Genomic DNA, 15,401 nt, shown 5'->3' with positions numbered 1-15,401 from the left:
TGAGGAGAACTCCTTTTACAATTCTTTAGAAGGGCTTAGCTGACAATGTGGAAACTCATTACCCTGTAGGAACTGGGTTCTAGCACCTTTGTATTCAAGGTCATAATATTGGCTCTTGTTGCTTAACTCACAGACCGATGAAAATGGGCCACAGAACTTGAAAATAATACAGCATCAAATAACTGCTAAATAGTTAATATGTTTTACTATCTTAAAATTTATTTTTTAAATGTTTGCTTTTTTATTATTACTATTTTAAAATTTAAATTAATATTATTTTATTTTACATAGAAATGAAGTCTCATTATATAGTCTAAGCTGATCTTAAGCTCCTGGGCTTAAGTGATCCTCCTGCCTCAGCCTCCCAAAGTGCTAGGATTACAGGCATGAGCCGCTGTGCCCAGCTACTGTCTTGAAATTTATGTGTTTATTTTACCAGTATATATTTAGTTACTTAACACAACTTAAATTTTTCTTTAAAAAACACTACTGTTTTAGATTTGAGGGCGCTAATTATACTTTATTACTAAATGTGAAAACTTGATTGCTTTTTAATTATTCTTCTAGTCAACAAATACATTCTAGAATAAAACATCATAATATGTGAAATGGACTATTTAATAATGTAGTGCTTATATCTTAGTACCAAATAAGATCTGAGGAAGTAATATTCCCATTAAAAGTATATTCAGAGATGCCATTGTTAGCTGTCTTGGGGCTTATTCAAAGTAATCAGGTCCTCTGTAACAGATGTACCAAAAATATTGAACATCATTCCCCATACGTATTAGATAATTTTGTGCTTTTGAAAGCTTGAAGGTAAATGTATTTTGTGGGTAAGGCTTGATACTTACAAAGTCTAACTAAGCAACTTAATGGGAAATCAATAGTGCTTTTAATGGTGCTGGACATCAGCAACAAACGTATTTATCTGAAATTTGAATTAGATCTCCTGGAATTGAAAGGGGGGTCATAAATTTGAGTAATTCTTTTTCTTACTTTCTTGTGCTCTTTCAAAAAATGTATTTGAGGCGTCTTTTGTTTGTTTTGTTTCGTTCTTAGGGAAAAGTTGAAAACCCAAGATTGGAAGACATTTTATGGTTTGCTAGGGCTGCTGTAAGTAACATAGACTGAGTGGCTTAAAAAAAACAGAAATTTATTTTCTCACAGTTCTAGAGGCTGTAAGTCTGAAATAAAAGTGTCAGCGAGTTGGTTTCTTCTGAGGCCTCCCTTCTTGGTGTGTAGATGGCCGTCTGTCCCCTCTCTCTGCACGTGGTATATTAGTCATGTTTACGTGATGGCAGCAGTAGCCTGTCTGGAGTGGCCGCTGCCATGACCTCGTCTGCAACAAGGGATGGAGGAGCAGCCAGGGCTTCATGCTCCACTGAGCCAGTAGGAGCTGAGAACAGGCAGAAGCCCGCCGCCTTCTGAGTTGGAGAGGTGGGAGCCTCGTTGACCGGGCACAGCCGCTGTGGACCTGGGCATCTCTGCACTCTCCAGGCCCAGGAAGCCCCCTTCTACTGCAGGCTCAGAAGTGCCTGCTCCTACTGCCTGGCCTCTCCCTCATCCCGGAGACCACTCTGATTTCAGAGCAAAGTTCTGGCTGAGCCCAGATGCTGTCATGAGCTGGCCGGGTGTGCACATGCCCGGGGCAGTGCTGACACATCAACCCCCTGCCAACTCGGCCCCCTCCAGACTTTGGGCACTGATGAGCAGGGAGGCCAAGAGGGGGCTAAAGGCAGCTCAGTGCAGGCCTGCAGGCACCCCTCAGCACAGACAGCCTGGATGCCATGGGTACTGTGGAGGGCATGCCAATGGTGGCAGGAGGCAGACAGGCTCCTGGGTAGAAAGGGAGGGTCCCCAGTGAAACCCCGCCTTTAGGCCAGGGATGACCTGAGGCCTGGGGTCCAGGCTGCCAGTTCTGTGGACCAGAGTGAGAACTTACGGTGCTTTTTCTGGGCTACCTGTGGCCACCCATGTACCAATCAGCACATACTTCCTCCCCTCTGAAGCCCATAAAAACCCCCAAACTCAGTCAGACTCAAGCAGATGACAGGATGACCTGCCTGCAGAGAGGAGCTACCTACTGTGGGACTCCTCTCTGCTAAGAGTTGGACACTCGTTGGGACAACCTGCCTGCAGAGAGGAGCTACCCACTGCAGTTCTCCTCTGAGCTGTTCTGTCCCTCAGTAAAACACCTCTTTGCCTTGCTCACCGTCCACTTGTCTGCATACCTCATTCTTCCTGGGCATGGGACAAGAACTCGGGACCCACCAAATGTCAGGAGTGAAACAGCTGTAACACAAATAGGACTGAAACATGCCCCTTGCTTGCCATGTTGTAGGCAACAAGAAGGAGAGAAGAAAGGAGAGAAGTGCTGTGGCTCTTCAGGAAGCCCAGACCTAGTAGCTCCCGAGCCAGGGCTGTAACACCCTCTTTGAAGCTCTGCGGTTCCTGGTGTCTCCAAGCTTCCAAATGCCACCACATTTCCTGGTGCCAGCAGTGGAAGCTGCTTGTGGTACTTCTGGTCCAGTTGCAGCCTAGTAGTGAGCCAGCACCCATGCCAGTGCCTGGAGCTGCCTTCTCTGCTGTAGCCAGAGTGCCTGACTGTGTGCAGCAGACGGACCCCATGCTCACTCACTCACATGCCTCTCACCACTCCACACCTGGCTTGCCCTTGGCAGGTGTGGGGTCCGGGCTGGTAGCACAAGCCACGTGCAGCCTGCCAGGCCGAGTGGGCACAATGAACCCAGCAGGCCTAAGCAAAACTCAGGCAAAGGCACCACTGGCAACAGAGGTTTCTGGCTGGTGAAGCAACACCCCAAGGATCCTGTAACATAAGTATGTGTATATATACAAACATATATATAATTATCATTATATACATATTTACGAAGAGAGAAAAATTTTAAGGAATTGGCTCATGATTATGGAGGCTTTAGAAGCTCAAAATCTTCAGGTGGAGACCTGGAAAAAAATTGCAGCCCAAAGGCAGCCTGCTAGCGGAATTCCTCCTTGCTTGGGAAGGACCAATCTTTGTTTTATTAAAGCCTTCAGCTGCTTGGATGAGGCCTACCCACATTGTGAGGGTACTCAGCTTTACTCAAAGTCTACCAATGTCAATCTAATCTAAAAACACTGTCATAGAAACATCCAGACAATGTTTGACTAAATATCTGAGCACCATGGCTCAGCCATGCTGACACATGCAGTTAATTAACCATTACACCGGGCCTTCCCTCTGTACCTGTCTGTGTCCAAATTTCCTCTCCTTATAAGGACACTAGTCATATTGGATTAGGACCCACCCTAATGACTTCATTTAAATTTAAAATTCTGTCTCCAAATATAGTCACTCTCTGAAGTACTGGGGATTATTACTTCAACATATAAATTTGTGTAGAACATAATATAGCCTATAACAACCTTTACCTTAAAACAGGCATAAATAGGAAGGGAAAAATAGTCTTCCTAATGCTAAAAATGTGTTATTTCCTGTTACCTTAGGATAAAGCATGTTTGTGAATCCTCAGATAAACCAATTAATTGTAATAATGGAAAGTAACTTTTTCATAAATTTACATTATGAATCTAGAAGTCAGCTTCATTTTTCTTTGCCAAGGATATTTACATTATCGTAGTAATTAAATATTAGGTTAAAAAAACTTTTTTATTCTGGCTATATCTGAATTTTTACCTGTTTTCATTTCATGCTTTTATATTTAAAATTAAAGAGCAACGTGTGAGATATTTTAATCTTGACTTATGAAATAATTTGAAGTCACTATTTTAAAAAGTTTCCACTTTTTCTGAAAATATAAGACACACAAATGGGAAAACTACCAATAAAAATGGAAAAGAATTAGCAAGAGAATATAAAATGAGGACAAATTAAAAACCACATCTTCAATGGTTATCTCATAAATGAAATCTTGTAATATTATCTCCTAGGTTTTCTTCAGTATCCCAGTCTCTTCTATCTCTAAAATCCATTTAACAAAAGGGCAAAATATTTTCCTATCTCTGAATGTAAAAAAACAATATTTCTGATTCTCTTTTTGCAGATAACAAGGAGATTTTTCTTTCCAAAGCAATTCACAAGTCCTTCTTAGAGGTTAATGAAGAAGGCTCAGAAGCTGCTGCTGTCTCAGGTACTATTTGCTAAAATCTTCTCCCCTCTTCTAAGAGATTTGTATTTTTAGAGCAATCTTGGGTGGGGAGTGGGGTCTTTTTCAAAATGAAGCCAAAAAGTCACTCTGCTTTAACTTAGAAGTCAACCAAATGCTGAACCAGCCGGAATTTTCTAAATAGAATGTGAAATGTGAACTCACTCCAGTGCCCCTTTACAGATAACTCTCATCTTCATTTTCTCCCTAATGAGAGACAGGAGGATATTGGCAGTTCTGTGAAAATAGATTTTTCTGCTGTGCTGCCGGTTTAAATATTTTAAATATTTTCCTGCTACCCATTTAAACATTTTTCTTCTTACCAAATTACTTGCTGAAGTTGATTCTTAATTTTGTCAGCAAAAAGTTCTTATTTTTTATTTTCGTGGCTACATAGCAAGTGTATATATTTATGGAGAATATGGGATATTTTTAATATAGGCATACAATGCATAATAATCACATCAAGATAAATGGGGTATTCATCACCTCAAGCATTTATCATTTCTTTTTATTACAAACATTTCAATTATACTTGTCTAGTTATTTTTAAATGTACAACAAATTATTGTTGACTTATAATCACTTCGATGTGCTATCAAATACTAGATCTTCATTCTATTTAACTGTATTTTCGTACCCACTAACTATCCCGATATACCCCCGCCCCCATCACTGCCACTGTTAGGATAGTGTTTTCAGAAGGAAATAAGAGCACAGTAGCCTCAGGCATCAAGACAGCTTGAAACCTTACATGTAATCTGGACTTTCTTTTGACAATTAACTATACTGCAGCAAGTATATAACAATCTTACAGTGAGGATCTCAGGGGAATTTAGTAGCCCAGTCATAGGATACCTCGTTGCATCTCTCACTGTTATATTTCCCCTTTAATCACCACCATCCTGACCACTTACTAGTAACCTGGTGACTTGCTGTGTAAAAATAGCCACTTCAGACAAAAGAAATAATGATTTGAAAATATAGAGAAACTCTCTTCAATTTTTGTTTGGGCATGTTTTTTCTTTATTCTCCCCCTTCCTTTTACTCAAAAGTTATTTTAGTAAAGATACACATATTTATGTGAGACTGAGAATAAACATTTCATAACAAGCAGAATAAATTGTCCTATTATTTTTAGTGGAGTAGAGGGAAGAAATTGTTTGTTTGGTTGGTTTGTAGTGTGTATTTGTTTTGTTTCATTTTGTTTTTTAAAAAGATCAGGTAGAAATTTTAACACCTTTATAATTTTTCTCCAGTTAAGTCTTTAAAATCTTGTTTCCTGTAAATTGTTGTCTTTGCATTAGGTGGATAGGCCTAGATGGTTTTGAGGAATTACTCATTAGTCTCTGCACATCCACAGACATATAATTACTTTTTCTCTGCGCTGTAGGAATGATTGCAATTAGTAGGATGGCTGTGCTGTATCCTCAAGTTATTGTTGACCATCCGTTTTTCTTTCTTATCAGAAACAGGAGAACTGGTAAGTTTATTATGAAAACAAAATTTTGTTTAATAGGCCATAAGGAGCCTCTTTTTCAAATGGAGATTTTTTTCTCAATACTCATCATACAATTTATTTTCACAATTTCATTTATTCTTTTTCCAGAGATTGACCAACTGAATTATCAGATAATTTATAATGTTGAAGTGAATTTTTTTTAATGAAAATAATAAGGCTGGTGAGGTGGCTCAGACTATAATCTCAGCACTTTGGGAGTTTCAGACAGGGAGGATCACTTGAGGCCAGGAATTCGAGCCTAGCCTGGGTAACATAGTGAGACTCCATTTCTACATAAATAAAAATTTAAAAAAATTAGCCAGGCATGTTGTCACATATCTGTTATCCTAGCTACTAGAGGTGTTGGGGGTGGGAGGAATGCTTGAGCTCAGGAGTTCAAGGTTACAGTAAGCTCAGATAGAGCCACTGCTCTCCAGCCTGGGCATCAGAGCAAGAGTCTTTCTCTAGAAGGAAAGAGGGAAGGGAAGGGAAGGAAAGGGAAAAGGGAGAAGGGAGAAGGGAGAAGGGAGGAAGGGAGGAAGGGAGGAAGGAAGGGAGGGAGGGAGGAAGGAAGGGAGGGAGGGTAGGAGGGAGGGAGGGAGGAAGGAAGGGAGAGAGGGAGGGGGGGAGGGAGGGAGGGAGGGAGGAAGGAAGGAAAAAGAAAATGACATATTTTCATTAATTGTAAGCAAGAAGGAAGGTAAATATTTTATTATTTTGTTCACCCCCTCTTTTGTTTACTTCCAAACCAATACAGGTACAATTCTATTCATGGGACGAGTCATGCATCCTGAAACAATGAACACAAGTGGACATGATTTTGAAGAACTTTAAGCTACTTTATTTGAATAACAAGGAAAACAGTAACTAAGCACATTATGTTTGCAACTGGTATATATTTAGGATTTGTGTTTTACAGTATATATTAAGATAATATTTAAAATAGCTCCAGATGAAAACAATATATGTAAATTATAAGTAACTTGTCAAGGAATATTATCAGTATTAAGGTGATGGTCCTGTTGTGTCATTGTGTTTGTGTGCTGTTGTTTAAAATAAAAGTACCTATTGAACATGTGACTAGATCTATTTTTTTTATTTTGGAAGTTGTAGTATAAAGATATCTCTAGGTGAACTTTGGAAACAATGTTTCTGTACATCTTAAATCTCTTATAATTATGCAGGATCAAAACAGTAAAGTAAAATAGCATTATATACTTATGCATAACAAGCAATAACAAGTGAGGTGAAGACAGGTACTCCACAAAAATTCTCACTGTCATCTCTTGGAAATAAGTGTATAGTGTAGGCAAAAGAATGCAAACTGGACATCGTCCATATTGCTTCATGACAAGACCTGTTAGAAAAAAATAAAAGAGCTATGCAAATCTCAGATACCTATAGCTTATTTTCCCAAATCATTGAAAATTCATTTGGCTTCACATGCCTAAAGGAGTTTACAAGTCCGGTATATCACTATGTTTTGTTGCTGTAAGTAAAATTCAAACTACAATTTCCCAAAAGCCCCAAAATAAACCACATGAGCAAACTAACAATAAAAATACGCACTTTGGCATGTCACAGGAGAGTTAATTAGAAAAACCGTACTAGCACGTATACTGGAAAATGGCAACTCACAGGACTGAACGCTGCCCACAGAAGTGTTCTTGTTTGCTCTGCATGGGGCTTTTACATTTTGAATGTCTGTAACTGGGGTAGCATGTTCCTTGTTTCTCCCGTTAAATACCTGAGTGGCTACTGGGCGCATTTGTGTTTGAGATCTGGAGAGAGTTATAAGTAGCTCTCTGCAGAATGCATTGGTCTTTATTTTCTAATACAATAAATGCTTGATTTCAAAGGGGACAGTGTCAACTTCAAGGTCTCCAGTAAATTACTTTAATATTTTTTATTAAAGTAAATTATTACTTTATTAATTACTTTTAATATTTCTTGGGAAAAATATTTCATAAGATCTCATGAATGGAACTATTTCTGTTTAATGCCAAATTTTTAATTCTATATGATGAACAGTTTCAGAAAAAGTTTGACACATTTCAGAATAACAGAAACAGTTTGCGTGTTACTTTCTTGTGTATTAGGTATTGTACTGATTTGGAGCTGTTTACAAGAATTCTTATTATCTTATCATTAACTTTAATTCAATTCATGGGAGTTTGGGAAAACCAGGCCTGATCTTAGACCTACTAAATTCAAAAACTTGAAAATCCACTTTTTTCTCCAAGCTTTCTTGGTGATTCTATTACATGCTAAATCTTGAATACTGCTAAAGTAAAGGGTACATATGGAATACTCACTTATAACCAGTTTTTTAGATATGGTTAATTTATAGAAACTTACATCAATCGATGAGTATATTAAATCAATGCTTCTCAAACTTTATTGTGTAATGGAACCACCTGGGGATCTTATTAAAAATTCAGTTTATCATTCAGTAGGTTTAGGGTGTGGTCTGAATAGCCTGAAGTGTGTTTCTAACAAACTTCCAAGTAAAGCCTTTCATGTTTGTCAATAGACTTTGCTGTTTCTTACTTTGTTAGAAAACCTCTACTTAATATTTGCATGTTTGATATTTTTATAAATGGAATAGAATGTATGTATAATTTTTACAGAGTTTGGAGGGATTTGAGGGAGTGGGGTGACAGTATGCATGAAAAAATGCAATATACTTGTCCAAAATGGGGAAAAATAGTTTTACTCTAAAGTTTTTTTTTCTATTACATGCTATGGACAAATGAAAAATTCTTCTGCATATTAGAACACTTGAAATGTATTCTTTAAAAATATGAAGACATTTATAGGCATTATTCACAAAAGAATTTATGGATGCCAAAGAACATAGTACCTAGCACAATCTTTTACAGCTTATATTTTCAGAAGACTTACAGTTTATTCATAGGTTATTATAGAAAAGTGTTCTTGTTTTCATGTATAATGTATACAGGTTGGGTTAACTGATGTTTCAGTATTGGTATTATGAGTTTGTGATATTCTTCATTACCATATCACTACTTGTTAAACATTATTTCTATATTTATATGGTCATCGGTCAATGAAATGATCTACCTATAAAGAAGAGTAAATGTCATTAGGCAATCATGTGGATTTTTTTTTTTTTTTTTTTTTTTTTGGAGACGGAGTTTCACTCTTGTCGCCCAGGCTGGAGTGCAATGGCGCGATATTGGCTCACTGCAACCACCAACTCCTGAGTTCAAGCGATTCTCCTGCCTCAGCCTCCTGAGTGACTGGAATTACAGGCACCTGCCACCATGCCCAGCTGATTTTTATATTTTTTAGTAGAGACAGCATTTCATTATGTTGGCCAGGCTGCTCAAACCCCTGACCTCAAGCGATCCACCTGCCTCAGCCTCCCAAAGTGCTGGGATTACAGGCGTGACCACTGCACCCAGTCAATCATGTGGATTTTATAAAGCCTAAAATACAGCTTTTATTAGCTGATATAAGATTGAATTCTACTATTCAGAAGGTTTACCTTAAAATATTTCAATACCATTGAGATATCCTTTAAATAAGAAAAGATTCTCCTGTGTTGTTCGTATGCTTGTGGAATGCTTAGGAATAGAGTACTTGATAAACCAAGTTTTTCATTTTGTTTGACTTGGTTTTATAATATCTTCAGTATTTTTGTTTGTTTTGAAAAAGTAGCATAGTCAAGTTCGATTTCCTTTAAACGAATAAAGTAATACACACACAGTATACAGTTTGCCAAAACTTTTTGCTTTTGAACCTTTTTCTTAGAGAAAATCAACATAATTATGTACATTTTGCTTTTATTTTAAATCTTGATTTTACTTTGTGTGTATTCAATAGGCTAGACTGAATAGTTATAGACAATATAATCCTATAAATTTCGACATCATCATAGTAACCAAATAATTGTTAAAATCAGTCTTAAATAGAAATGTTTATTTGAACACCAGAAAAAGTTGGGGTTTCATAAAAGTAATTAGAATAAAGAAAATATGGTGAAAACATATTTTATTCTTATTAAGTGTGTGTACATTATACATAGTATAATTCACTACCTTTGGTATATAATCAGCTTCTTGATTTATAATGATGGACATTTTTCTTATCTAAAAAAAATCCTTTTTTTGTTAACCAAAATGGCTTGGGGCATTTTAGTTATTGGCCAAAGGTAACTTGAAATGCATCTTTGTTAGGTATAGGTCTTTGTTGCAATGTTGAGACGATAAGATGAATATTTGTAATACAAAAAAAAGGCTGCTAAAAAAGCAATAACCTTACCATATTCTCAGAGGCTCACTACAACACTATCTGTTACAGAGAGGATTCATTTAGAGAAGCATGCCTTAGACAGAGGACAAGTTTCTTTAGTTAAACAGCTTCATTATAAGACTACCCCAAGGTATAGGCTCAATAAAAAATACTCTAACACGGCTTGCATGTAGCTGTTTCCTTTCAGGAAAGCTAGACTGCCTGTTAATATTTTAACACATTTTAAAATATATATTGGACTAAACTAAAAACAAATCTCCAGCTTGACTAAAGTGCATCATTAAAAAGAAATCCCAGACCCATATGAGCAGGGACCCAAAATATATTGTTTTAATTCAGTTATTGTTCTCCAAAAAAATGCTGGAATCATTAGGGATGATGTATCGGGACAGGGAAAAGGAATGTATAAAAGAGTGCAGTCATGTGGGTAAATCTAAAACCAACATCCCACAAGTTTTCACCATTTGATATGTGGAACACACATACCAGCAACTTCTGGCCCACTTCCAGATCATATATTATTTAGAAAAACTTCGTTTGTATATTTTTCTGCCTGAAAACTGAATCAGAAAACCACACCGTTCCATTCCATTTTAGGTTCTCTCTCTCTCACACACACTCTCTGTGTGTGTGTGTGTGTGTGTGTGCATGGACACGCTTGTGTCTGCATTTTTTCTTTTTTTTTTTTTTTTTTTAATGTTTATTTGGATGGCTTACTCTCTGCACTGAAGATTTTTATCCTCAGCCTGACAATAGATGAGAGAAGTCCTTCCACATCCATCATTATTTACTGGGAAGCATCTACCCTCCCCGAAGGATGCTTGATGTCGTACCCCACCCCCGCTCCAAAACTTGAGGAAGCCCCTTTAGAGAAAAAGAAGAAGAAATTTGATTACAACATGAAACTCGTTCGCATAGAGACTCTCTGCTCTGTAAAGTGCTTTCCTGTTGAATTTTCCATTCAAATTCCACAATCTTTAAGATAGAGCAAAAAATATTATTGCCATTTTAAAAATGTATAAACTGAGGTCTAGATAAATTAAATGACTAGCCAAAAATGATATGCAATTAGATAACTGAAAAGAGACTAATAGTTTATTAAATTATATTACTCTATTTGACACACATACTGTATTTATCAACCTTTTACCTACCAAATGTCCAGTTTATATGTGAGTGAATGAATGCAATGATTCCTTTGCCAGTAAAAATGTATTTTTTAAATGGCTTTTCCATTAAGCCAGACTTGCTAACAAGATTCCTACCAGGCTGGCTGGGTAGCTCATGCTTGATATCCCAACACTTTGGGAGGCCAACACGGGTGGACTCCTTGAGCTCAGGAGTTTGAGACTTTCCTGGGGAATGTGATGAAACCCTGTCTCTACAAAAACTACCATGCTGGGTGTGGTGGCGAATACCTGTAGTCCCAGCTACTTGAGGGGCTAAGCTGAGAGGATCACTTGAGCCTGGGAGGTTGAGGCTACAGTGAGCTGTAATCATGCTGCAGCACCCCAGTCTGGGAGACAGAGCATGACCCTGTCTCAGCAACAACCACAAAAAAAAAAAAAAAGATTCATACCAGGTGCTTCTGTCTGTATTAAGACCATAAAAGGAAATAACCTTCAAAAGAAGTCCCAGTAGACCCTAAGCCAATTAAAGTATCTAAAATGTTCATTTTTCCCAGCTCAGTACTATTTAACAAAGATTACATTTTGTATTATGTGTGCATAATATGACCCAGGAAAGAAACACTGAAACAGGCAAACGTAAACTTGTACTTTAAGGAAAATGATAAGACTCTTGCACCAGCCTTTGTAACATTGGGAGTTCTTTCATATTGGTAGTTCTGCAGTTTTTCTATTTTTAAGTAAGGATACATAATGACACTAAGTTCCTAATTGAAATTTTACTGCCTCTAAAGTACCTTAAATTACTATGATTTTAAAAATTTACGTACACCAAAATTCACTATTCTTACTGCACTGTTCTATGCATTTTAAAACGTGGAGATTGATATAACCTTCACCACAAACAAAATACAGAACACTTCCCTCCCAGCATAAACTCTTTTGTTCTGTCTTTTTTTAGTCACAGCCTCTCCCTACCTGCCACCTGTAGCCCCCACTGATCTGTTCTCCCTTTTTATGATTTTGTCTTTTTCAGAATATCATATGAACAGAATGATACAGCATGTAAACTTTCAGGACATTGTTTTGTTGAGCAATAATGGTTTTGCAATTCATCCAAGTTATGTGTATCAGTAGTTCAATTTGTTTATCCACTCACCCATTAAAGATATTTGGGTTATTTCTAATTGCTGGTGATTATAAATAATGCTGCTTTATAAACATTTATATACAGGTTTTTGTGTGAATTTGTATGAAACATTTTTGTTTTCATTTCTGTATGATAAAAACCCAAGATTGAGATTGCTGCATTATATAACAACTGTATGTTTAACTTCACAGGAAGCTGCCTAAATGTTGTCCAAAATGACTGTGTACCATTTTGCATTCCAAGTAGCAATATGTGAGCCAAGTGAAATAATTCCAAAAATCCTTACTAGTACTTGCTAGTATCAGGTTGTGTGTGTGTGCATGTTTTAGCCATTCTAATATATGTGTAGTGGTATCTAATTATGCTTTAAATTTGTATATTCCTAATGATTTGATTTGAATTCCTTAAGGTTGGGAATATTTTCATGTGCTTATTTTTCATATGTATATCTTCTTTGGTAATGTATCTGTTAAAATCTTTGGCCCATTTTTTATTAGGTTATTTGTTTTCTTGTCTTTGAGATTTGGGAGTTCTTTCATATTCTAGATATGAGTTCTTTGTCAAATATGTGACTTGCAAATATATTCTTTCAGTAGATAGCTTGTCTTTTCATTCTCTTAACAGTGTCTTTTACAGACACTGAAAGATACTAAAACATTTTTAACTTCAAAAGTGAAATAATTTTTTTAAGATTGTGTTGTCGGTATTGTATCAAAGAACTGTACCTAACATACAGTCATGAAGAATGTGTCTTGTTTTTTCTCTTAATAGTTTGATGGCTTTTAATTAAGTATATGATTCATTTTGAGTTAATTTTTGTATCAGGTATGGAATATAGCTTGTTTTTTGACATACAGATGTTCAGCTTTTCATTGAAGAGACTATTCTTTCTCAATTTGTCTTTGCTACTTCATAAAAAGAATTAGTTTTTTACTATAAAAAAACTGGTTTTTGTAGGATAGGAAAAATAATCTTTTATAGTAAAAACCATTTTTAATAGAAAAAAGTTAATTTTTACCATATTGTGTAGATGTATTTCTGGTCTCTCCATTCTGTTCTATTAATCTATGTGTCTATCTTTTCTCCAATATCACACTGTCTCGATTGCTATAGTGTACTAATAAACCTTAAAATTAGGTAGTCCGAGTGTTCAGTTAGGTCAAGGAAGTTGATTATATTGTTCAGGTCACCTATATTTTTGTATTTTCTGGCTACTTGTCTTACCAATTACTGAGACATGAGTGTTAAGTCTCCAATTGTAATTGCATGATTTTCTATTTCTCCTTTCAGTTATATCAGTTTTTGCATCATGTGATCATTTAAAATAATATTTAAAATGTGTTTCTTGTAGACAGCATTTAGTTTAGTCTTGTCCTTTTTATCAAATTAGACTATCTTTACTTGGTATATTTGGATCATTTACATATAGTGTAATTACTGATATGGTTGACTTTAGACCTACCATTTTATTACTGGTTTCCATTTCTACTTTGTTTTTATTCCTCTGCTTCCACTTTTTTGTCTTCTTTGAGAATACTTGAATTTTTTCTTACTATTCCATTTCAATTTACCTATTGGCTTTTCACTATTTCTCTTTGGATAATTTTTAGTGATTGCTCTAGGGATTATAACTTAAATATTTATTCCACTTAGTATTACTATTTAACTACTTCATGCAAATGTAGAAACCTTATAACCATGTAATTCCTTTACCCTGTCCCTTTATCTTGTTGTTCTATGCATTATATGTATATGTAATAGAGAAATCCCATCAGACGGTAATTATATTTTTGCTTTTAATTGTCATACATATTTTAATGAACTTCAAAGAAGAAACATAGTCTATTATATTTACATAAATATTGACCATTTTGGTTCCTCTTCCTTTGTTTGTGAAGTTTGGAGTTTTTCTTCTGTTATCATTTCCCTTCTCCCTAGAGAACTTTCTTTAGCATTTCTCTTGGAATGAGAATAAGAGAATATAAGTAAGAGTATATTTTTGTCTTTTTTAAAATCTTAGAATGTATTTCTTTCACTTTTATTCCTGAAAGATATTTTCAGTGAATATAGAATTCTGGGTTGATAGTTCTTTAACTTCAGCACTTTAAAAAAGTTGTTTCATTGTCTTCTAGCCTGCATGAATTTTGGTGAGAATTCCACAGTCATTTGAATTAGTGTGCCGTATATGTAATATGTCATTTGTATCTTTATTGTCTGAAGATTTTCTCTTTGATTTTCAACAGTTTCTTTATGGTGTATTTGGGTGAGGTTTTCTTTGAGTTGATCCTAAAAAATAAAGTCATCAGAGTTCTATACTCAAAGTCTTTGGTCTCCTGTTTAAAGTCAGTTATACACATAGCAGTTAAGGGATTGTCTGACACTTTATACTCAACTTTTGGAATGTGTAGATTTATTTGCAATGGATTTTTTAAAGTTTTCTAAACCAGTGATTCTCAAGTTTTAGTGTGTACAAGAATAAGGTGGAAATCTTGGTAAAATTTAGATTTTGATTAAATAGGTCCAGGGGTCAATACTGGGATTCTGTATCTCTATGTGTCATACTCTGAGTAGAAAAACTCTAAGTTACTGGTATAAACCTGAATAATATGTCTCACCCATTTTTTCTTAACATAGTTAAAGAAAGTATAATGTCAATATTTCTTGATTTTTATTTAGTATCATCAGGAATTTATCTGATTCCAAAAAGTAAATATTTCAGGTGTCAGTCTCCCTTTAAGTTTAAAATGCTTCACTTTGACCGGTTTTTATGAAAAGCTTGCCAAAATTTCTTATATTCATTATCAAGTATTTTTAATATTCTGAACTTAAAAACCTTTCCAGTAATTCCATGTCATAATTATGAGCATCTGTTATTGCACCTACTGTCATACAAATGTGCACGCATGATTACTGAGATGTTCGATGCTGTTTGTTCAAAATGGTGAAAGATTGTTTGCTTGTTGAGTTTTATGCTTGCTATGTATGTATGCAAGCATTTTATTTCCTTTTTTTGGGTCTATTTCTTCTTAATTGTCTCTTCTTTTTATGGAATGTATTTCCCTGCACATTTAAATATGTTTCTTTATATTTGTGGGCCAGAAGCTCATAACACTATGTTAGAATTGGAAATAAGTAAAAGCAATTAAGGCAAAATGCTTTGCATTTTTTATGGAAAGAAC

General features: G+C 35.7%; 1 protein-coding gene across 2 annotated transcripts in view; it reads left to right on the top strand.

The window, feature by feature from the left end:
- The window catches only part of SERPINI1 (serpin family I member 1), an 86,491-nt gene extending 79,751 nt beyond the window's left edge, over positions 1-6,740 (top strand). For both annotated transcript variants that reach the window (XM_007972179.3, XM_007972182.3), the window contains exons 7-9: positions 4,065-4,151; positions 5,560-5,649; positions 6,425-6,740. In XM_007972179.3, the coding sequence (XP_007970370.1) occupies positions 4,065-4,151; positions 5,560-5,649; positions 6,425-6,501 (254 nt within the window). In that variant the 3' untranslated portion in view covers positions 6,502-6,740. The remainder of the gene's footprint in view (positions 1-4,064; positions 4,152-5,559; positions 5,650-6,424) is intronic.
- Positions 6,741-15,401: the final 8,661 nt, after the last annotated feature.

This window comes from Chlorocebus sabaeus, chromosome 15 (genome assembly GCF_047675955.1).
Source record: "Chlorocebus sabaeus isolate Y175 chromosome 15, mChlSab1.0.hap1, whole genome shotgun sequence".
NCBI lineage: Eukaryota > Metazoa > Chordata > Mammalia > Primates > Cercopithecidae > Chlorocebus > Chlorocebus sabaeus.
This window is presented reverse-complemented; position numbering and strand designations above follow the sequence as displayed.